The 24,164-nt window shown below is 39.9% G+C and overlaps 2 protein-coding genes across 5 annotated transcripts in view; both read right to left on the minus strand.

Moving 5' to 3' along the window:
• lrrc74b (leucine rich repeat containing 74B) overlaps nt 1-11,704 on the minus strand; it is a 28,571-nt gene extending 16,867 nt beyond the window's left edge. Inside the window, exons 1-4 of the mRNA XM_079687771.1 lie at nt 11,433-11,704; nt 8,542-8,725; nt 7,803-7,936; nt 5,313-5,445 (exon numbers count right to left, since the gene is read on the minus strand). Of these exons, the coding sequence (XP_079543897.1) occupies nt 5,313-5,445; nt 7,803-7,936; nt 8,542-8,725; nt 11,433-11,525 (544 nt within the window). The 5' untranslated portion in view covers nt 11,526-11,704. The remainder of the gene's footprint in view (nt 1-5,312; nt 5,446-7,802; nt 7,937-8,541; nt 8,726-11,432) is intronic.
• A 303-nt stretch (nt 11,705-12,007) lies between these two features.
• nos1 (nitric oxide synthase 1 (neuronal)) overlaps nt 12,008-24,164 on the minus strand; it is a gene marked incomplete at its 3' end in the record, with an annotated part of 44,995 nt that continues 32,838 nt past the window's right edge. For 3 of the 4 annotated variants that reach the window (XM_079688115.1, XM_079688116.1, XM_079688118.1), the window contains 9 exons: nt 23,870-24,063; nt 22,976-23,145; nt 21,143-21,353; nt 19,261-19,348; nt 18,461-18,582; nt 18,027-18,175; nt 17,131-17,325; nt 16,267-16,385; nt 12,008-15,122 (listed from right to left, as the gene is read on the minus strand). In XM_079688115.1, coding sequence (XP_079544241.1) covers nt 15,107-15,122; nt 16,267-16,385; nt 17,131-17,325; nt 18,027-18,175; nt 18,461-18,582; nt 19,261-19,348; nt 21,143-21,353; nt 22,976-23,145; nt 23,870-24,063 — 1,264 coding nt within the window. Of the gene's footprint in view, nt 15,123-16,262; nt 16,386-17,130; nt 17,326-18,026; nt 18,176-18,460; nt 18,583-19,260; nt 19,349-21,142; nt 21,354-22,975; nt 23,146-23,869; nt 24,064-24,164 lie in introns of those variants that run through there. The other variant, XM_079688117.1, reaches the window with a different exon arrangement.

The following is a 24,164-nucleotide window of genomic DNA, read 5'->3' on the forward strand; positions in this document are numbered from 1 at the left end:
TTTTGTATGCCTGTGTTACGTGCCAGGCAGGCTGTAGTTGTGTGGTTTTCTTTCCCTCCTGTGTTTCTCTCTTCTCCCTGTCTTCTGCACAGCTAATCAGCAGCTGATCGGTATCTGCTTGTGCACCTGAGTCTGATGGCCTATCAGCAGCCAGGGCCGACCATAAAGGAGGCACCCAGGAAGTCTTCTCTCTCTCACTCTGGGCCTATTGCTGATGAAGGAGCCTGCAGTGTTTAGCAACTCCTTCTCTTTGTATTGTCTGACCTTTTTGAAAGTGTGTGTGTTGAGAGGTGTAGGAGTTAGGTAAGTCTGGGGTACCCTGTACATTTATCACCACGTAGCTAACTAATGTTTAGACACACTAGGTTAGCGGATTGTTGCTACCCCTGTATATTGTTTTGTCAAATTCTTTGTAGTTTATTTAGTGAGGGTTTTTTTGTTTGAGTTTTGGTTTCAAAGGATAGATGTAGAGATAGGCCTGGTTTTGTTAACAAACCTTTTGTCAACTGTTACGCTGACTCCCTCATTTTTATTGGTTGTATGTTATTGTCTCAAGGTCCACTAGACCAGGGATTCCCAAACTTTTCAGCCCGCGACCCCCAAAATAACAGTGCCAGAGACTGAAAATCAATCAACTTTTTATTTTTTTTATTTTCCATTTTAATTTTGGAATCATCTCGCGACACCCACTCGGGGTCTCGCGACCCCCACTTTGGGAACCCCCTGCCCTAGACCTTAGTGGGGACGTAACAAATGATAGGGAAAATGTATTAGCTACACCTAGAATTGACAAGATTAATCCTGAGGCTCCTCCTGCAACGCTTCCTAGGTTTGAGGCTTTCTCTCCGGGTAGCGTTGGTGCAAGTAGTGATGCCAAACTGAAGGTTCGTCTTGCCCGTCTTCAGCTAGAGGTCCAGGAGAAGGAAATGGTGCGTAGAGCGGAATATGATTACAAACTGCAGATTCGCAAGTTAGAGATCACGAAAGAAAGAAATCACGTTAAAGCGGCTTGAAGTTGATGCCCTGCGAATATCTTCAGAGCAGACATTTGAGAGGTCAATACCTTCGCATACAAAAAGTTTTGATGTTAGTAAAAATATTGCTTTGGTGCCAACTTTTAGAGAGTCGGAGGTTGACTCATATTTTTGTGCTTTTGAGAGAATTGCTACCGCACTAGTCTGGCCTAAAGACATGTGGCCAATCCTACTACAGTGCAAATTAGTAGGTAAAGCTCAGGAAGTGGTATCTTCACTTTCTTTGGAAGAAAGCTTGCCTTACGAAGTGCTTAAAGAGTCGATCTTGCGTGCTTATGAGCTTGTGCCGGAGGCCTACAGACAAAAGTTCAGACACCATAAAAAGTCTGCTACTCAGACATTTGTTGAGTTTGCGCGAGAGAAGGGCATTTTCTTTGATAAATGGTGTGCGGCTAATAAAGTGAAGGATCATTTTGAGAGTCTTCGTCACCTACTTCTCTTGGAAGATTTTAAGAATTCTTTGCCTGAAAGGATGGTGATATTCTTAAATGAACAGAAGGTCACTTCACTGGCTAAGGCAGCTGTTTTAACGGATGAATTTATGCTCACTCACAAGACTGTGTTTTCTTCACCCTTGCGCCCAGATAAAGCTAGTTGCGGCTCCTTTGCAAAATGTTTATATTCGCTCATCTCTTGTCAAAGGATTCTTTAAAGTAGCTGTCCTCCCTGCTTTGCCCATCAAAGGTGTTGATTTCATCCTCAGTAATGACTTGGCTGGAGGCAAAGTTAAGCCAGTACCTGAGGTCATTGATTCTCCTGATCTAAGTTTAGACGCAGAGAAATCAGCTGAAGTACCTCCCGAAATCTTTCCTGCTTGTGTGGTTACAAGGGCCCAGTCAAAGAAATACGAAGAGGACTTGTCTGATTCTTTTCTTGCTACAGGGCAGTTTCTTGAAGACATGACTGCGTCGGACCGACTGCCAGAGGAGGTCTGGTCTGCTGGTGCTGGATCACCCAGTAACAGCTCGGAGCTTGTACAACTGCCTGCCACTCGGGAAGAATTCATGGCAGCCCAGTTAAGTGATGACACACTTTCTAAATGTCTCTCTTCTGTTATCAGTCAGGAAGAGGCCAAGTCAAAGAAGATGGCCTACATTATGGAAGATGGACTTTTGATGCGTCGCTGGATTAGTGATGCCTGTGAGGAGTCAGACTCCTTTGAAATTTATCAGGTTGTCGTGCCAACAGCCTATCGTTCTCAGGTGATGTCCTTGGCTCATGATCATCCGTGGTCAGGTCACATGGGGGTGACAAAAACGTATGAAAGAGTTTTAAAACACTTCTTTTGGCCAGGACTTAAGTCTGACGTAGTTCTTTATTGTCGAACATGTCATGTGTGCCAAGTTGCTGGTAAACCAAATCAGGTGATTCACCCTGCTCCTCTCATTCCCATTCCAGTAATGGGAGAGCCATTTGAAAGGGTGATTGTGGATTGTGTGGGACCCTTGCCAAAAACTAAAACTGGAAACCAGTTTCTCTTGACTGTCATGTGTGCCTCCACTAGGTTCCCAGAAGCCATCCCACTGCGGAAAATCACTGCCCCGTTCATCACCAAGGCACTTCTGAAGTTTTTCTCCACGTTTGGTCTACCAAAGGTAGTTCAAACAGACCAAGGTACTAACTTCATGTCTAAAGTGTTTGCCCGGGTACTTGACACCTTAGGTATCAAGCATGTGACATCCAGCCCATATCATCCTGAAAGTCAGGGGGCATTAGAGAGGTTTCACCAGACTATGAAGTGCATGTTAAGAAAACATTGCCACAAGTCTCATAAAGATTGGGATGACGGTGTTCCTTTAGTGTTATTTGCCGCCCGTGAAGCTGTTCAGGAGTCTCTAGGTTTTAGTCCTGCTGAGCTAGTGTTTGGACATGAGGTCAGAGGTCCTTTAAAAGTTCTTAAAGAGCATTTGATCATGCCAACGAAAAAAGTTTGCAGTATCCCAGAGTATGTCGCCAAACTTAGGGATCATCTACATCGTGCTTTCTCCTTGGCTAGGGAAGCTCTGACCTCTACCCAGGGGAAAATGAAGAAACGCTACGACCAGAAGGCGGTAGTGCGCTTGTTTCAGCCAGGTGACAAGGTGTTGGTTCTATTGCCTGTACCTCGTTCTGCTCTGTCTACTAAATGTTCTGGTCCTTATGTTGTAGATAAGAAGCTCTGTGAAACAAACTACGTCATTCAAACACCTGACTGCAGACGTCCTACAAGAGTGTGTCATATCAACATGCTGAAGTACTGCACCAGGGAAGACCAAAGTGAGTCTTCTAAAGCTCAGCAGGTGGAGACAACCGTCTCTACTATGGCTTCAGTTTCGAAGGTGACCTCAAATGAGGATGACGATGAGTTGGTGATGCGCAGTGCAACACCACAGGGGGCAAGACTAAGCAATACTGAGGTATTGGCTGATTTGCCCAATTACTTGTCTCATCTTCCCAATAACCAAGAAAATGTTTATTGTCGGGTCCAAACATACTGTTTGGATTTTTATGTGTGGGGGTGTTACGTGCCAGGCAGGCTGTACTTGCGTGGTTTTCTTTCCCTCCTGTGTTTCTCTCTTCTCCCTGTCTTCTGCACAGCTAATCAGCAGCTGATCGGTATCTGCCTGTGCACCTGAGTCTGATGGCCTATCAGCAGCCAGGGCCGACCATAAAGGAGGCACCCAGGAAATCTTCTCTCTCTCACTCTGGGCCTGTTGCTGATGAAGGAGCCTGCAGTGTTTAGCAACTCCTTCTCTTTGTATTGTCTGACCTTTTTGAAAGTGTGTGTGTGTTGAGAGGTGGAGGAGTTAGGTAAGTCTGGGGTACCCTGTACATTTTTCACCATGTAGCGAACTAATGTTTAGACACACTAGGTTAGCGGATTGTTGCTACCCCTGTATATTGTTTTGTCAAATTCTTTGTAGTTTATTTAGTGAGGGTTTTTTTGTTTGAGTTTTGGTTTCAAAGGACAGATGTAGAGATAGGCCTGGTTTTGTTATGCTTGTTTCTTTTGTTTGGCACAATCCTTTGACTCCTCCTCCTCCTCCTCACCAACAGAGTGTTTCAATTATATGTCTGTTCGGATCTGGGTTTACATATAATAAACCTTTTGTCAACTGTTACGCTGACTCCCTCATTTTTATTGGTTGTATGTTATTGTCTCCAGGTCCCCTAGACCTTAGTGGGGACGTAACAGCCTGCATTTGAAATGCAAAAATAATGTGTATGGGCAAATGTCTGCTACTGCATCAGCAAGATATATATTGGGTTTTTTAGGTTTTATGTTGCCTATATTCATACAATTACCTCTGACATTTGAATAGTGGTTTGTACAGTAGCACCCAGTAATTTATAATTTCCTGAACTGTAGGATGATAAGATTTACACCTAAACCTAAAATGTAATTAAACTAAATAATGTAATACAACTTCCTGACTGATTTTATGGATGATTTGACATTAATGTAATAACTAGTAAAAGTATTGTTTTCTTACCAGAAATGTGACATTTGCAAAGCTTAACAAAAATGAACCTGCACACACCCATGCTGATTGCTTGTTGTGCAAGGATCCTTCATTAGAGCAAAGTGGACCTTAGGTAAGACACCATCAGTGTCACTCAAATCTTTATTGTCATTTGAGTCAACAGTGATTCTTATTGAATGCAGTGTATCCATCGTTTCGCCTGATCTTATGACATATCCTGTATTAAAAAAGTGTTTCAAAAATCGAATTGTAAAATAATTGACTTCTACTCATGTTGGGGGGGATCTAAAGACACATTTTCTAGTTTTAAAGTAGGTCCTGACCAAAAAGCTTGATCATCACTGCCTAAACTTCCCAAAAAACAATGACCAAACCAGGAAATACAATAAAACATCTCAAAATTGGTATTACAGTATCAGGCGAAACGTTTTTACTTTATTGGTCAAACTATAGGATTATATCACGTTGCAATCAGGTATAATATATAATAGGTCCAAAAGTTCAGACGAAATGACATTTTCAGGAAATTATTTCATTATTGGGATTTACATAATGTATGAAAAACAATGTAAAAAAATAATAATACCACCCCGAAGAACCTGTGTGCCTCACAGTAGTAATTCTCAATTGATCCCTCCCCAGGTTCTTGAACTGCACGAATATGACACATGTACCCCAGATATCATGGCTTATAATTGGGGTGACAATGGCACATGATTGGGAGTGAGGGTGGCATTCTGCTAGAAAAATATGAGGCAGGCTCAGGAAAAAGGGAGAGATAATGTGAAGATGCTTGAGTGCCCAGCAAAACCACCTGTAATGTAACAATTTTCCTTTAACATCTCGGCGATAGCAGCTCCGCCCATTCCTTCCATCCAATTATCTCGCAGGTTCAGCCTCAGTATTGAAGTGTTGGTTACCAGGGGAACTGCCAGTGCTTTGGTGCCCTGCAAACACACAACCACCCCCCCCCCCCCCCCCCCACCACCACCACCACCCCTTAAAGTAAAATTCCTCACTGCAGTACATTTTCTTATCAGTATTCCAGTTAGAAGAGCAGATATGCAGGTGGGCAGAGAGCGAGAGGGGAGGGGGGGGATATTAAACCTGTGTGAAACAAATGAAGCAGAAGGGAGCTGTGTGGAGGCGTGGGTCAGAAATGAAGCTTGCAGAACATGACAAATTATAGTTTCCAGCACGGTTAATGAGAAAGCTGGCTGCACGGAGCTAAACTAAAAGCACCTCCAGAGAATAGTGTGTCGAAATGCATGCAGAGTATCTTTCTCTTAGATTTCAGAAGTGTTGGGGAAATGTAACTTTGATCCAGTTTATCAGTTCATACTGTCCTGACTGAGCACACGCACCTGTTACCTTGGTTGCTGTGCTCTCAGTGTTTTGTCTCACTGTTCCTGCCTGTTGACGCCAGCTGATAGAGGTGTTATCATTCTATCTTGTTATGCACAATGTTGATTATTCTCTCTGAACTAGCTAAATACATGGGTCTGGGGTAGAGTTCTTCAGAATTGATGTGGCAACTCTACCGTGAAGTCAGAACCTCTGACTCTTTGACTTGTTCTGTGAATTCTCCGGCCGAAGCTCCAAATAAACCCATCAGTGTTTGACATCAAAGCTCCAGCTCTCCCCGTGTCTCCTTTGAGTAGGTGACTCCGCCTGTATTGCTACACAGAAGTTTCCCCCACCAGAAGCATATCAGTCTGCAAGACATTTTAACAAATAACCTTTGGCAGTTGCACTTTGTTACTTTACTACTCTCTGCAATGGACAGGTCAGACTTATTTGAAATCCAATTGAATCGGTCTGAATGATGTCGCTGAAGCAGAAACGGCTTGTTGAGGAATGGATTTACTTTCACAACTTTGATTTACTGCGTGATGGACCAGTAGAATCATGTAAAATGTCAAACTGTGTTTCTAAGAGCTCCAGGCAATACCTTTTTTTACACGTGTGGAGCATGTACTCTCCCCTCAGTCGGAGTTATACAACCACAGAGCAATTTAACTTTGATTTACTGCTAAAAATACAAGTGAATTTCAGAGATTTTGGTCTAAAATTAGGCTATTGGAGAGTTCGAGAATATAAAAACATCTCAAAAGCTTGTTTTGTTTATGTTTCTCTGTATTTTATCGCAGAAAGTAAATAAAGCATTGTTTTGCATGTACTTAAAACGATCCATTTGGTTTATAAAACATGTCATGGAATGGATTTCCTGTTTGGTCTAAACCTGCCAAGAGCATCTTTGATTATGTTTTTGTGGATCTGCATCTACTGTGTGTGTATTTTGGATAATAAAGAAAATCAAACATTTATATGCAATATTGATATTATGCTGTAACAAGACCAAATAATAAAGCTATACTTTCTGTCATTTAGATAAAAAATTAGAACCTTTCCCCAGATGTCAATTAACATTAACATCTGCATAATGAGCTCTCTGAGTAAATCCCTGCCATCTGCCTTCTCTCTTGTTGGATAGGGAAGGGCTCTACACTTATACGTGAACCAGTGTGATCAATACAGTGAACTAGACATGTGCCATTTTTTATGTCAAGTGTTGTGTATGGCAAAGATATGTACGTGCATGATCTATTTCCTGGGGAGAAACACTGAACGCTACTTGAAGCTCAGCTGCGTGCAGTTAACACGGTGCTCCCCAGGCTTTGTCATGATCAGTGCAGTCCCCTGGAGGGGAATGTGACTTTGAATTAATGAATCATTAAATGTTCTGAAATAGCATTATAGAGTAAGGAAGGCAAAAGCAAGTACGATTCAAATACCTTACCCCGGGTGTAACTGAAAGCCATGGAGTTGGCAGAAATAAAGTATAGGAACATTATTTACATATGATAATCACTGATATGGGGGACTTGTTAGCAAACATCCAGCAGTTTCAAAGCAAGATTATCATTTATTTGTAGTTGGGTTTCTTTCTCCTTTAGCTCGGTTTTTGGTCTCTGCCTCGGGTAGATGCTAACTTTGTGCTGTTGGGGGCTGAGTAGCTAGTGGACAGTGAGTCTTCTTTAGCTTTGTCACATTACTGTAAGTGATGACATTTACTTGAGTGAACTAAAGCAGTAAAGTTGCCAGACATAAAAAAAATAAGCTGAAAGTTGCGAGACGAGAGGTGCTTCAGATTCAGGTGATAATTCTCTGTAGGTTCACCATCAGGAGAAAACCCCTTTCACATTGTCTTCACAATGCCATGTGATATATTGCTGATATAAATATAGCAATTATAAAATGTTTGTAACTTAGGGATGCAATCCCTAATTTATGGTTAAAGTACCTGAGGCCCCAGACAGCGATGCATCATGGATAGCTCACTATTGTGCATGTTCCTCAGGAAGTTATAGGCAGGCACCACCTGTAACGCTTCGCACGCCTCCATGTAGCCCGTCGGATCATACGCCTCCTCCTTATCTGCAATAGGAAAAAAAGACAATAGCCTGCTGAATTGTTCGCTATCAATACCTCTTTATGAAAGCGAGATGTGGCACCTTGCCCCCGGAGGAGGACCTTTTGAGTGGGATATTGAAAACTCCCTCGTGGCTGATTTCGCCCTGTCAGTGGATCTCATTCATACCAGATAGTTTTCACTTCTAGCGAAAAAGAAGGCCTGATGCAAAGGCTGAGATGTAATCATTAAGATGCAGAACAGAGCTTTACATGTGTGGGCAGCAGGCGCGCGTAGGAGTTACTGTTTTGTTTCTTTCCTGAAATCATTTAGAGAATGAGAAGATGTAATAGCAGAAGGGAGAAGATTAACAGATGGGATGACAAGAGGGCTTGACTTTATCAATGCATGTTCTGATCAAGATCAAATTCAGATTCACATTCAAAGTACTTGCTGCTGGACCCTGGTATACAATATATAATACAAGCCACAAAATAACATGATAAAATTGTTCTTTTAAAAAATGTGACACATCACCAAGCCTTTTCCTCACTTTTATTATAACAGGGACATCACACCCTTTATCATGAAATGAATAGCTTTCCTACCCTTTTTATCTCCCTTCTTTTACCTCCGAGCTCCAAGTCTGTGTCGTAGTCCTCATTGAGGATCACACAGTCTTCCCCTCCCAGCTCTTCCTCTTGATCCTCTTCCTCTTCAACCTCTCTTTCACCCCTGTCTAGCAAATTCCCGCACGGACTTGAGCGTTGGTCCTTTGGCCCACGCACGTCGACCTCTGTCTGGCTCATTCTTTCCTGGATGGAGAATGAGAAAATAAGACATCGTGACTCCTAAAAGCTGCCTTTTGTGGACAGCTTGAGGGAGATTGGATGGATTTTGAACAACTGTTTCCATCAATATGGTTGGATTGTATCCCACTGTCCTCCAAGTTTTTGTAACAACTTATTTTGCCTTCCCACCTCTCTTTCGCCAGAGGCTGTTTTTGCTGTCTTTCACCCCCTTTTTCAAGGCCTAAGGCATATCCACTACATTTACTTTTCAACTTTGCAATATATTGTTATATTCAGGAATAAATCAGTCTGGAAACAAGGCAAAAGTAAGTCCAATATTTATTGTCTTTAAACCAGGGATGTCAAACTCAATTTCATCACGGGCCACATCAGCATTATGGTTGCACTCAAAGGGCCGGTTGTAACTTTAAGACTATATAAAAAGACATATATAAATATTGAATATATATAAAATAATGTATTATATTACATTATTGCCTCTGCATATGTCTGAAAGCAGAAGTCTTTTCAGTAAGAATGTCACAATATGATTTTAAAAGAAAAGCCACATTCTGAAAAAAAAGAAAAAAAGAAGTGACATTTTGAAAACAAAGTAACATTTTGAAGAAAAAATAATCTGAGAAAAAGGCTAATTCTAAGAAAAAATACATATTTTGACCACAAAAAGTCAAATTCTGAGAAAAAATGCATACTGTATGTTGAAGAAAAAAATTCAAATTCTGAGAAAAAGTCAAATCTGAGATGCATTGTGAGACATGTAGTTTATGGGCAACGTGCTTCTGTAAAGTAGCATGAAACGGTATAATAAACATATTATGCCTTTTGCAAGCTCTTGTGGGGCCACAGAAAATGAAGTCGCGGGCCAGATTTGGCCCCCGAGCCTTGAGTTTGACACCCCTGCTTTAAACCGTATTTTTGGTCTCCACCATCTCCTAGGGGAAGATGTTTGGCTTTAAGGCCCCAAGCCTGTTTTTCAGGTTTCAGGCTCGAAAATGACATTCCCAGAACAAATGACCATATCTTCCCTTCTAAAAGGGTTAAATTAATAATATTTTTTCTCAAAGTAATGATAAACCTGTGAGTTGGATGTAGAAAAGTCAGAATCAATATAGATGTTTTTATTTTAAAGAAAATTCAGATTGAACATAGTAAAAAACTGTAAATTATAGTGTCAATCCAAAAAAGATGTTGTACAGTGAAAACTAACCTTGGATGATGGGTTAGTAGACTAAAAGCTTTAGGAATCCAAACATATAATAAGTACCCTGTATCAAGATTGATGCAAAACAAGTGATATTTGACCTTTTTAGACAGATTTAACAAAAAAAACCTGCGGCCATTTGGGTGGATTTTCCATATCTCTGGCCCCCCTTTTTCGATTTTGACATGTGACATCTCTTTCTGACCGTTAGAGCCAATAGAATCCAAGGGAAATCGTCACGCACACACTCACGTAAAAAAAAAAAAGTGGCGTCTCTGCGCATGCTAGCTTGCAGCAGTGGGGAGAAATGTCCCTGCTCTGATATCAAGCAATGGAAAAGCTGTTTTATTGCTTATGGATTATCAGAACATTTCAAAGGGGACACAGCCACATTGGATATTAAGCTATGGATTAACTACAGCATCGTTGTTATCGTTTTAATGCCATTGAAGACCAGTTTAGACCAGACAAAGATGAAGGTAAACCATGTTAGCGTTGTGGGCTACCTAGCACCACTTGTTTTGCTGTACGTTTTTGTTGATAACGTAGCAATTTTGTATCTTCATAAACGATTTGTTGGATGTGCACCTAGGATAAGTAATAAGGGAGCTAGGAGTGATTATCGGTGCAGTAATAGGTTAGCATTTTTCGCTCAGGGGTAATTTAGATGCTTCTTATGAGACTTGTGTTTTGTTTTGGTAAAAATGGTTTGTATTGTCAGTTAGCTGAGATTATTCCCGTTAATCTGGTATAACACATTAATAGGTTCTTAAATATTAAGATCCCCTGAGGCACAGTGTCGTGAAAGAAAGAAAAAAAAGTACCCGCCGGGGGGACCTTGGGGCTTAACAGGTTAATCACAAGGTAGCTGCTAACTTTGCCTTTGTTCTGGTGAAGCTTTTTCACAGAAATTGATGATACCAGAGTGGCTGAAGCAAAATAAGAGCTAAAACAAATCATAAATAAAGCCAAGAAAACCTTCAAACTTGGGTGATCATCCTCATACGTTCTTTCTGAGGCCCTATGTGTGGACATTCAACATTGAAAAATTATAAAAAATAAACTGCCTGCATGATGTTTTTCTGACACTTACAATAGAGCATGCAGGCCTCTGATTAGATTGCATAAAAGTGTAATTAAGTCGGACTTTCAGGGTGACACTCCGAGTCCGCCCTGTTAAATAATTCATGCAAGTACACAGGTCAAAAGAACGATCTATTAAAAGAAAAATAGCAGGTCTCTCGTCTGTATTTTTTAGCCTTGCCCTATAGGCATAGAAAGACCTCAGCTGTGTCTATAGAAGGTATTATGCCGTGTCTATAGAAGGTGTTATGGTCTAGACCTCAATTTTCAAGCTTGATACACACTTGCAGATCAAGGACATGCTTTGAATTCTCACCAAGTCCTTCTCTTATGTACTAATCAATCTCTGCAATACAGAACATCTACCTGAACACTTGTACAAGTCTGCACTTGCCTACCTGGTTGTTCACACTTCAATGATCCTACCTCTCCCAGTTGCAGCATCTCAATTTCCAAATCATCGGCTTCCAGCAAAGAAGGTTGCATTTTCTCTGTGGCCAACTTCTCCCCAGGAACCATGACTTCTTCAACACTGAGTAATGGGGATTTTAATACTGAATAAACTATATTTTGCTTTTTTGTTATCAATATTAAAATCACTACACTGCATTTGACTAGCAGGTATGTATCATCTTCTTCAAAAGGAGGGTCTTCTCTCTTTGGGCTAATGAGCAAGGCCAATGCTTCTCTTCCCGGTAGCCAGTCACCAATCAGAGTCCTTTATTGTAAAGTTTGGACCTCTTGTTATGTTGACACATTTCCATGGCGATGAGAGGTATTTGTGCTCTGAGTTTAGACTCTCTAAGCCATGACTACCAGCACTTAAAGAGGCAGGAAGAACAGTGGAAGCAAATGGCTTGTTTGTATCGACTCTGTAACAACATCTAAATCTGACTTTCATCTAAAACGCTTCAAAGTTAAACAAGTTATACTGCAGGAATAAACCTTTTCAGTCCCGCTTCTCTCTTATATAAACAAGAATCACAGACAAAACACATGTGTTGACATATTCTGTAAATATTTCTCTTTATTTGAAAGTAAATGCAAAGTCTTTGCAGTGGATGCATTAAAATGGAATATCCTCAATCAATTACACAACAAAGGTCATTATAGCAGAGGCTGATTGGATCAGAGTTGTTTATAGCAGCAGCAATATGCAAACACAGAAAAAGAAACCCCCTCCCCCATCACAATACAGTCTCACTGACTGACACAGTGCTGGTAAATAGACAGAGCTTTTAAAATATAAGCAGGAGAGAGAAGATCGCCATGCATTTAGTTAATGCTGCCGTTTTATCCCTAAACCGCAGAATAGGCTTTTTTTTGTTCTTTTTTAAAATCAAGCAGAATCAAAGTGCTCCTTTACATAATCAAAATACATTCTTAGAAAAGATTGAAGTAGTACTCTTTGTATTTTATACTTTGAATATATATCTATAGAAGCTATATATAGAAGCTATGTGTATCAATTGTTTGTCTTGCTGCACATTTTACATCACAGACGTTTTCTTGACGGCTCCCATTCCAATGAAACTAAATGTGTTGAAAACAAAATTATATAGATTGAACAACAGTGGGGGCGTGGGGTATCCCCCTCTTTATCCAGGCAGTGAATAAAAGACTATTTAGAAAACGAAAAGCTGTGAGGGACGTTTGAAAATCACATTGAAATCTGTTTATCATGCTAACAGTTACCTTTAAAATTTGAATCAAAGACAAATAAAGGGAACAGACAAGACTCAGAAGAGGACAAGAAAAGCCACAAGTTACTGCAGAGTGGGTGGTCAATAAACAATGTGGCCCCTCCACCAATATATTCAATTTACAACCCTGATGCATTGGAAAGCAGAACATGACCACAGCGGCAGTGGGATTGCCTTTTGTCCCTGAATGAAAAGCATCACTGGAACTTATAACAATAGTACTGAACTGCTGAGATCAAAACTTAAAAAGCCATGTGGGCAGTTTCCTGTCACCAAAACACCATCTGTAAGATTTGCAGGCTTGTGTGACTCACAGAGCAACAAATTAATGCTTATTTTAAATGTGACTGTTTGACAAGGTAAGAAACAAGCAGAATCGTCATGTAAAACATACACCTGAGCACATGCATGTTTGAAACCCACTCGTATAGAGATGCACACTTCTGAATTGTTATGGCACATACGCGCACATATATGCGGATGCTACTGAGCAGGTGTGTGAGGTCACAGTGAAAGGGTGGCGTGTAAGCCTAGGGTTGTGCACAATCATGCAGAGGGACAAAAGAGAATGACTATGCTGTATCTAGGCAGATAGTTAATGTAAGGCAAGAGGAATAGGGGGTTATGATGTGGATAAATGCACATTTCAAAACTCAATAGCTTAAAATGTTTTGTTACATGTCATTTTTAAAAAGGAAACGTTTCACAGAGTAAGATGAAAAGGTTGATGTTGTGCTATGGTAAATATGACGCTACAGCCAGGAGCGTTAGCATAGCTTAGAATAAAGACTGGAAAACTTGGAAATGGTTAGCTTTGCTATCCAAACTTAACTAAATAAACATGTTTAAGGCTAACTATTTGAAACACACTTTTGTTGGAAGCCAAACTATAACAAATCATACGACCATTTTTTCAGAATTGGCTGTAGGATTGGTGTGTCGAGATGACTGCCATGTTGTTTTAACTCTGATTTGTGTAATATGCTTCTGCTACCACAGATGGCAGGAAGAACATGTCAACAAATGAGGACGCAGGTCTTAGTTTAGCATAATGGAGTTTAACCGCATATGTAATGTCCCCATATGATAACGCAGCGTGACGGGGAGGAAAAAGTTCACCTTTAGGGCACTGGTAGGGAGATATTGTTGCATTTCCCTAGGGTTCCAGTGTTTATGCTAAGCTAATGCTGCATTTAGACATGAAAGAACACCCCTGAATCAAAGACATCCTTGCTTTGTCTGTCTGAATGCCTCAAATGGGCTGTTGAATGTAGCTTCTCATTAACCATAGCAAAAAGTAGTGGTATCAATATTCTCATCTTACTCCTGGAAATAGAGATCAATGTATACCCAAAATAACACCTTTAACTTATAAACTAATGATTCGATCATTGAACAATAATATGCGAATCAAGAAATGTCAAAACAATGTTGCATCCAGCATGATTATATGATTGATATATGCTTAGGATAATATTGGATTGGTGCAAACACATCAATGATTAGATAGTTAAAACCTGAAAATTAATTGATTAGATTTCTTTAAATATGAATCAGGTTAAACCTTGTTGCTTCTTGGTTGACCTCCAAATTCCTATGCAGCTGCTGTTGGTGGGACAAGCACCAGCTGGGAGACAGAGTACCATAATGATGTTGTGAGAATGGATAGGCCAATAAAAAGAGAGCTAGCACAGATGCTGATGCGCTTTGATTGAGTGCCAGTAAATAGCTATATAATATGGTAGTTTAGGCTGTTACAAAATCGCTGTTTTCATAATCAGGGCAGCCTGTTAGCATGCCAAATGAGCTTGCACAATATCTGTCTTTCAGTTGTTTCTATCTTCATGCCTGTACATCTTTGAATCATATATTCCATTTGACTTTTTCATTAAACTAATTGAGAATAAAACCCCATCTCCAATAGATTTGACCAGCCCTGAATCCTTCCTGAATGTCCCTTTCATTCGTATTTCTGAAACATCTGCGAGTTTGTTATCAATGCCATACTTAACTCGTAAAATATGAAACCCCAATAAAAGCCTTTTAACTGTAACAATAACACAGAGTATATTATATTTCTTGAGTATATTCTCTTCTTGGTCATGCATTCACAATGAGGCAGGTCATTACACTAGGTGCACACATTATGAATCAAAATGATCAATTATTAATTTTTGGAAGTATCATCAACAAGCAAAACAGATTTTCAGAGAACAGAACATTTCCAACTTGCTACAGACAAAATCGCAGAGCCCAACAAAAACATTAAAGTGGTATAAAAAAAGAAAGAAACCTGTTTCTTTTTTTTTACAGTACAAAAATTGGCACAGTATTTTTTAACCAGTGTTGCTGTGTCCTCCAGATTGGTTGTTGACAGAAAGCCGCCACTTCACGGACCTACACGCAGAAAACCCTGAGAGAGGAGACAGAAGGAGAGACAGAAAGATGGACAGAGAGAGCAGAGACATGGAAATAGAGATGTTACAGTCATTACTCATCCAACGAACCGGGGCTTTGATGGCCAAATGTGAAATTCAAGTGACAATCCACACAGGAGCCATCGTCTGTGATGAATTATGTTGGAGCTTAATGAGCCATAGTGGATATGTAGGGCCCTTGTTTTGCTCTCATGGCAAGAGTATATGAAGTGTTTAATCTTCAATGTGCACAAATGACGACGGAAACAAAAACCGAAATGGAACAGACCCACTCGCTTTCACTCTAATCCTGTTAGTTTAAAGGCCCCTCTCCATGGGTTTCTATGGTTACCCACTCTGTTTGCATCTGAAACGAGGAGTGATAACACATCGGGGCCGCCAACAACTACAGGTTGGAGATTGGAGTCATACAAATGTCTTTCAGAGGAAAAACTGCCCTAGTCAATCAATGAGATAAATCTAAATGGGCTGTGCCAAAAAAAACATTTTCTCTCTTATAATATGAGTTACCCAGTTGGCATATCTGAGTGGTTAAAAAATGGTGTCTGGTAAATGAAAAATAAATAAGATGATTACTAAAACACATCATAGATCTTAAGCATCCCATGCTGTTCAGCTGTGTTGCAGATGAGTTGAGTGAGTAATCCTGGTTTCAAGGTTAAAGACATTACCATGCGTCCTAAATTCCACAACGAATCCAAAAGATGAATGATGAAGCAAAGGGGGACATGAATGTACAAAGGAAAAAAATAAAAGGATTCATGCCTGAGTCAGCAGGTTTGGATAACCAAATTAGCAAAAGGCTAGGCCCTTGGTCAATAACTGAGGAAGATAGTTTATAAGAAATTATGCTTATTTTTATGACTCATAACTGATGAATCCTTTTGTTTCTGGTGACCCCTTGACCCCAACTATCCATTTGTAGATAAGATATGACACAATCTACTGGGAAAGTTACTATACCATTACTATGGATGCCTTTCGTGTCATGCAAAAGCTAAAATGTTGCAGGCAAGATACGTCTTCATCCACTAAGATTATTGCCTTGAAATGTACATACATATTGGCTTTAGGATAAACTTTTGAATTACCCTAGGGAAAATGGAATAACACACTTACTCATCTGAGTCCTTTTTGCTCTCCTCAATGAAGGCTATGGACTCTGAGCGAAGCCTGTTGGTGACCTCATAGGTCCGCAGGGTGACTCCAAAGATGTCTTCATGGTAGCGGTTCTCATCCTGGATACGGTGGGAAGGTGAAAGTAAAGAGAACACGAATATGAAATGGATATTGTTACACAGTAAATGACAGGACTGATTTTAAAGAATACCATATATAATCAAATCTTAAACACAGCCAAAGGAGACTTTTACAATAAGATCATGCAATTAAGATATATTATGGTTTCAGAATAGTTCTTAGTTCGCTTTGGGGGTCTTAATATCATACATAGAATTTAAAATGTATAACTAAATTGTACTTTTTATTTAAAGTTTAGAGATTTTAAAGATATCTTTATCCACTCTTACAATATAGAAAGACAGAGTTACGGACTGTGTTTACATGCCAGCAGTTGTTATAATAGACAGATTCACTGAACAGTCAAAACGCCTCTTCAGTCAATTTGTATTCTACACATGTAAGTGTATTAATTGTAGGCTTGTTGAAACGTGTCATTTTTTCTATTTATAGCCTGTTACCCTCGAGTTCACACATGAATATGAGCCAGTGGGGGTGTTTTTAACCTTCATTTTCACAAGTTATCCTGACTCAACACGCCTTCTGTTTTTCGACTGCTCCACGCTAGCACTCAGTTACATTCATGTGAAGAAGCTAACCTGTAAAACCTCGCCTGTTCACATTCACTTTTTTCACAGCTCATCTAGGATTCAAACCTTTGACCCCGACAGTACCAATATTCCAACCCTATAATGGTGAACATCATTGTGATAATGTTGCACGGTGACCTCTACTTTTTCTTACCCGCAGCTTGCTGATGAAGAAGCCAGCATCCTCCAGGGTCATTTTGCCTTGCTGCCTGATGATTTGCTGGATGGTCTTGAGAACATCCCCAGCCATTGTAACATCCCCACACACGTAGATGTGTCCTCCCTCCTCCCTCAGGCACTGGTACACCGTCTCTGACAGCTGCTCCCGCAGTACATCCTGTACGTATTTCTGACAGAGAGACAATGGGGAATGATGGGTGTGAATTAGGAAGTCAAGTGTGAGACAAGTAAGGGAAGCAAACGAAGTGAAAAGTCAGAAGTACTGTACAATGACAGAAACTTAATCAAGATAAATAAAGTAGCAAACTGCAAGCTCAAAGCCTGTTGGATACATTGGAAAAGTATCTTTCTATATAAGGAGGACCTAGAAGATGGGTAAAAACTAAATGCTAAATATAAAGTCAATTAGAGTCCAGACCTAAGCCAAGGTTGATTGTGCAGTCAAGTGCTCCTTGGGCATTTCCATTTCCACAGTGAGGCATTTCCCAAAGAACATATTTTGTCCACTTATTCCAACATTAAATAAAAGCAGCACAAATCTCACAATGTTAACAGCATTTAAACATTACTAGTGTATCCACCACATGATTTGGAACAGCTTTACAATTAATGTGTTCTTCCTTTATCCAATCTTCATTTTCATAATCCTGCTAATTAATCAAAAGCATAACCTCCTCTGCAGAGATAATAACTTTACCTTGGGATCAACTGTAGAAAATTGCCAAATTGAGATACATTATGTGAATCGGAGTGAACTATCTCCTGAATACAAGCGCAGCCTTTCCTCTACTCTAATTTGATTTTAAACACACACAGCAACCCAACATTTTGCTGACTCATCCACAGCTATGGAATGTTTAGTGCTTGTACCTTTGGTTTGCCGGGCTCTCTTGAATAGGCGGTGTAGAGTTCCTTGAACGCTTGTTTGTTCTTGGCCTGGATGGTCTCCTCGTTGTAGATGTGGTCCATCTCAGACTGCCGACAACCGAACACCAGGGTCATGGGGCACGACTCCATTCCTAAAAAATATGACAATCAGAGTTACTTTGCTGCTCTGAATGGTGATGAAGAAGAAACAATCTGCTGTTTTGTGTATTATCTTGATCTCTGATACGGATTTGATACGACTTCCATTAATACGATATATATATGCGAGGTGCACATGATAGCATTTATCCTTGATATTCTTATAATAAGCCATCAATCAATAAATTCCTTCAGCTAGTTCATGTTCAGCAGGGACAATCCAACGCAACGCCTCTCTCAAAGATAACAATAAATAAGGAAGGAGAAAAACAACCTACCATTGTGTTCAAGGTCAAATAGTCTTTGTTGCCAGAAGCTTCTGAAAGGGGCGATACCTGTTCCCGGGCCCACCAGGATACAAGGTGCTTGGTTGTCTTTGGGAAGTCGGAATGATGGTGCACTAAAATAATGCATTAGACAAAAAAATTAAGCAAATATGTAATAAAAGTGATGACTAAACTTTCGACATTGGGGGAAAAATGTATTCTGTTTCTGGATTGTCTGACAAAAGAACATGATCTCTGGTGTCTGCCAGCTGAATATGAAACTGAAGCAGCTGGCTTACTTAGTTTAGTAGAAAGACTGGAAGCAGCTACCCTGGGTTTGTCCAACAATAACAAAAAACCTACAAAGCCCACATTATGTTTTGTTTGTCTAGTCTATAATGATAAGTGGCTGTTTTACATGGATTTATATGGTTTTATGTCTTGGTTTGCTACAAGTGGAGACTCCAGGAACTTACTGGCTCTGACTGGGAAACAGCTTGGTTGTTTTATTGTCGATAAATATGTTCAGATCAAACATGTTAATTAGTGAGCTTTAGAGGTGCTTGTTTGTAGAGTTTGTTACTTTAGAATGAGCTAGCTGTTTTCCTGTTTTCAGTCTTTGTGCTCAGCTAAGTAAGCTAGCTGCTGGTGGTAGTTCACATTTAGCATGCAGACATCAAAGTGTTATCTTTTCTGAGAAAGAAGATTAGCTTTTTCCCTCAAAATGTCAACTTTTTATTTTAACAAACAATACTGACTCAGCTGACATTAAAAAAATGTTTGGGGAAAAAAAACTATTTTATGATATTTACCCTCTGACAAAGCATGGCACCATCTCCCCCTTCTCTATGCTGTTGAGCCACGAGGAACACACTCCATGGTGAATAGGTCCCACTCCATCTGAAATGGATGATTATTACCAAGCAGGCACTTTACCATTTTCTCTCCACCTCCCACTCTCTTTAAGAGCAAAAACCAACAGAAGAAGAGTGGCCCCAACACGTTTTCCAAGGCAGGGCTGCTCTCCCCCTCAAGGTAAATTACATGTATTTAAAGGTTACCTTTACAAATCATAGTTATATTGTTTCCACAAGTACAAATTACACATATGAAAGAAAATAGCAGGGTTAGCATCTGGTAATGTTTGTAATATAAGAGCCTTGTGATATTCATGCTACAGTATACACAAAACTTGAATAGCCATAGTCATTTTAATATAGTGTCAGACAGACTGATATACCTGCAGTGTTTCCTCTTATTTGTGTTTGTGTCTGTAACTAGAATATGTTTGTAGATATAGGCTCTTCCTGAGGCGTTTCTAAATCTACGTTTCTTGTAATTACAGTTGTGGTCTGGTTGCCCTATGAAGCAGACCGGCTTTCCATGATAACTTCCAATCAATTTTCTTTGAGCCATCGGAGGGTTCCCAAAGAGGCTGAGTAATTTGACTCTCCGAGTCTTTTCAGCAACCTTGAAAGAGCCACAGCACAGTGCCTTTTATCCTTGGCTCAAACTGAAATAAAGGAAAAGATATACACAGGATAGGCTCTTATTGCTAGTTTATGTGAAATGATTTAATCAGGGTTTTGGTTGCGAAACAATGACGCAACTGCAGGAGACAGATTCTATTCTTTGGCTGGGCAATCTATTGATATATTGATATTGTGATATGATAGATAGTGCGTTAGATTTTGCATATTGTACAATGGTAACATGGCATACCTCTTTGCCTGGTTTTAAAGGCTGCATTGCAGTAAGGTGATGTCATTTACTGAACTCACCAGATTTTCCTAGCTCTTCTATTATTTGCCTTCACCCATTCCGTCATTACTTCTACCATGCTTATGATTTTTTAACAGAACTCTCATTGTGTTAATATCTTTGAAAGCATCAATGGTGATTTTTTTATGAAACAATATCTAGTTATATCCATTTTCAAATACTTTAATGGCATGATTATCCGGTACCACTTTACAATAAGACTACCCTTATAAAAGGGTTTACAAATAGTTTGTAATTCATTTATTAATTAGGTTGTGAACACTTTATAAATCATTAATAAGCTTTTATAAGACATGAGATAAACAGGGCAACTGTGACCGGTTGCTTGCCAAATAGTGAGCCCTCATTTATCTGTACTGCCAAGTCTTATATCGGCAACTTAGCTTACTTTGTCTTCTTCATCAGCTAGCATCCTTGGTATCTGTTGCTCACTGAGTTGATTCTCGCTAAGTAGCCGATATAAGGCTTAGTCATCTTGCTAAATAGTGAGCCTGTGTTGATGTATGAAAACTATGTTAGAACTGGTTTATAAATGGTTCTTAATGATTAATAAAGTGTTTACAACTTAATTCATAACCTAAGTAGTTATGAAGTAGTCTTATTGTAAAGTGGTACAGATTATCCCAACCAAATTCAAACGTTCCTTATTTTAAGGACCTACTGTAAGGGAACCATGCTTACTGCTAAATACAGTTTAAACCACAATCATGGTTGAGCTAGTTGAAATGTCAAGTGGCAATACAAAATGCCAAGAAAGAAAGAGACCAATTCCAGACCTTCAAAAGCCTAATGGGAGCATTAAAGTTCATCCTCAAAGAGAGCAGCAGAAAATACCAACGGATACAACCCACACAGTCTTAAAATCCTTGGAGACACAGCAACTAATGCTCAGAGAGCCAAGTGGGTCCTTACCCCGAGCACGGTAAGAGACCACAGCCACGGTGAGGTGGATCTCCTCTGGGTGTAGGTCTGGAGAGGAGCTGATGGAGTAGTAGCGAGGCTGCAGCAGGGGCAGCTGGGTGAGCAGCAGAGTGGAGGGCATCTGAATGGAGGGGAACTCCTCCAGCACCTCCACCAGCGTCGGATCATTGAACCACTTCCACTCCTCGTACTCCTGCAAGCCCTGGGGGGTGATGAGAAAAAGACAAGGTGGGATGAGTACAGAGGTTGAAGAAGTACGTAGATCCTTTACTAGAGTAAAAGTATGAATTTTATATTCTTAAAATTCTTCATTACAAGTAACAGTCCTAAATGTAACATGATTGAACGACATAATTATTATCAGGTATATGAACAAAAAGTATATACTACTAAATACAGTTAAGTAGTCTTAATGCAGAACATCTCTTTATATAATGGTAAAATATCATGATACTATCCTGTTTTTTACCTAATACATAAATGTAAGAGCCTTTTAAATGTTGGAGTTTGTCAATGTGGAGCCGATTTTAGTTACAAGATACAGCAGAGGAGTACAAAGTTAGATATTTGCCTCTGAAATGAAGCAGTGGGGAAGTATAATGTAGCATAACATAGAATTACTGAAAGTAAGATTGTTCATGGTTAACGTACTTAGTTTCATTGCAGCAATGGATAAGTTCAGATGGATATGTATCAGATTACATTTCTGTCGAAGCTAGTTTTTGAATTGTTGTTGTCCTAATTAAGAAACCTGAGTAGCTGCCATAATTACAGAAAGAAAATAGGGGGTGGTTTCCTCTTTTGGAAAACGTCTGACTCGAGAGCAGGAGGCAGCCACAAGCGGAGCCATTCACCATTCACTGCCCAACTGTTTTAGTGTGTCATCACTTACATTTGGGTGGGATTTATTTAGAGCACTGCCACAAGGCTTAAAAACTTTGATATATCCCCAACTTTTGCTTTGTTTTCAAAGTGCTAATGAGCGACAGTGCCCTTGAAGAAGACGAAGCACTGTTAAAAGCGCGGTGTGAACAATTAGCAAAGGTTTAACAAAAAAATACTCTTGGGCCTGTGTTTTTTCAACCTTGATGCACAGATGGGGTTTTAGGGGGTCTTTTCATGAACTGTTTTGAGGTTGCTTATGAATATGCAATCATTTTTAAAGGCAATTCCCTCTTTCGTGCTTTTGAAAATACATAAAAAGAACCCAATAACAAAACAAACTTAACAGCTTGAATGTTCTCGAATGCTTGATATGATTAAAAAGACTAGGAATGTCAGAGATCCATGCTTTAGTCCGGAAATGAGCTTGAAATTAGGGCATATACAAATTAAAATTATCTGCAGTGCTGATTCTACAGTACTGTTTCTCAATTCCTCTTGCTTTGGTGACAATGATTCAATGTATGAGCATATGAGTCACTGCTTGGCCTCAGCCAGCCTTCTCCACACATTGACAGAAATGGAGAGTGAATTGTGGGAGGCACTGCATGGGGGAATGGCTCTGAGTTAGAACGAACAACGGCTATAATTTGGCGCCAGCCCACTCCTGCTGTACATATTTCTGTCGGAGCAAAGTGCAACAAATAGACATTCAGACACAAAAAAACCATGTCCCATATTCTGATGGCAAACATGAGAAATGCGTTGGTTATTGTTGTGCCTTAAACACATGTCAAGTCTTTCTAGAACTGTGCTTCAAAATGTGCTTTAGCATAAATATCTGCATACATTTGGCATGCAAGAAAAGACAGCCTAATTTTGGATATAGCCTACGCACATACATTTCAAATCCAACATTTAGCTCAGTTACGCTGAATTTACCTTGCTGAGGACCTCTAGTTTCTTTTTGTGTTTGTCATTGGTTGCCAGAGCAGCAAACTGCTGCAGCAGCACAGGGCTAGGTGGGGTGGTGATGTCCAGGAAGTACTGGAAGGCCTGGTAGATGGTGCAGGGAGGGATCCGAGTTTCATTGGTCCAGTTACTGATAACACCTGTAGTAAGGAAAAAAAGATTCTTCATTTCATTTTTCATCCTCAGTGCATTAATGTGTAACTGATGAGCTAGTGGTGTGGAACCCACAGAAGATTCACCGAAAAACATCCAACTGTGAATTCCCCTAAATTCCATGCAGAGTTTAAGCTTCTACCTTTGAATATCTTTTTTTTCTGGCCTGCAAATTCACTGAAAAATCACAAATAAACCCATATTTCTGCCCAGCAACAAAAGGGCACACAATGGTATTAAATACTTAGTTGTTCATAGGCAATTACATATCACGTACTACATATTATATATAGTCAAGACTATGTGATACTGTGTTTTCAGGATTTCAATACCTATTGAAACTTTATTAAATTAGCTTCATATGAAGAATTATTTTAATTTATTATTTTATTTATTTATTAGTAAAGTTCTTATATGCTGCTTATAAATGCCACGGCACAGGATGGCTTTGTGTCTTAAGGTAACGTTTGTTTAAGCTCATGTGATGTGTTTGAAAAACACCTTGCTTCACAGCCACAGTTTAAATCACACTTATGTCACACGGTGTCACCACAACTGTTTCTGACTTCATCTCGTCTGTTGATTCAAGAGAGTCCGTTTCTTATTCATGTTCAGATTATGACATCCTGCCCAGATTCCAACTGCTACCCTCCAGTTTTCACGCCTGCCGTGTCCGTAAAGTACCATGACGTTGCTGATAGCATCACCCACCTAGGGCAGTGTTCCTCTCATCCAGGAACTCCACTTTCACAATTTGATTGACAGGCGGAGCGTCTTCCAGTTTATCTATGAGTGCTGTCACCAGCTCCTCGTGGTTGCCAGGGAAGATGCCCAGATGGTCGCCGGGCTGGTAGCTCAGCTTGTCGTGGTTGTTAGTGTGGAGCCGCACAAATATGGTGGAGCGACTGCAAAAGAGATACAATATTTGGGGAACTACGACGCACCATTTTCAGTCTGTTCCATTTAGTTTGTGCAGCACATTAAACCAAATGAAGGAGTTGGAAAC

Source organism: Notothenia rossii, assembly GCF_949606895.1.
Source record: "Notothenia rossii genome assembly, chromosome: 6".
NCBI classification, from domain to species: domain Eukaryota; kingdom Metazoa; phylum Chordata; class Actinopteri; order Perciformes; family Nototheniidae; genus Notothenia; species Notothenia rossii.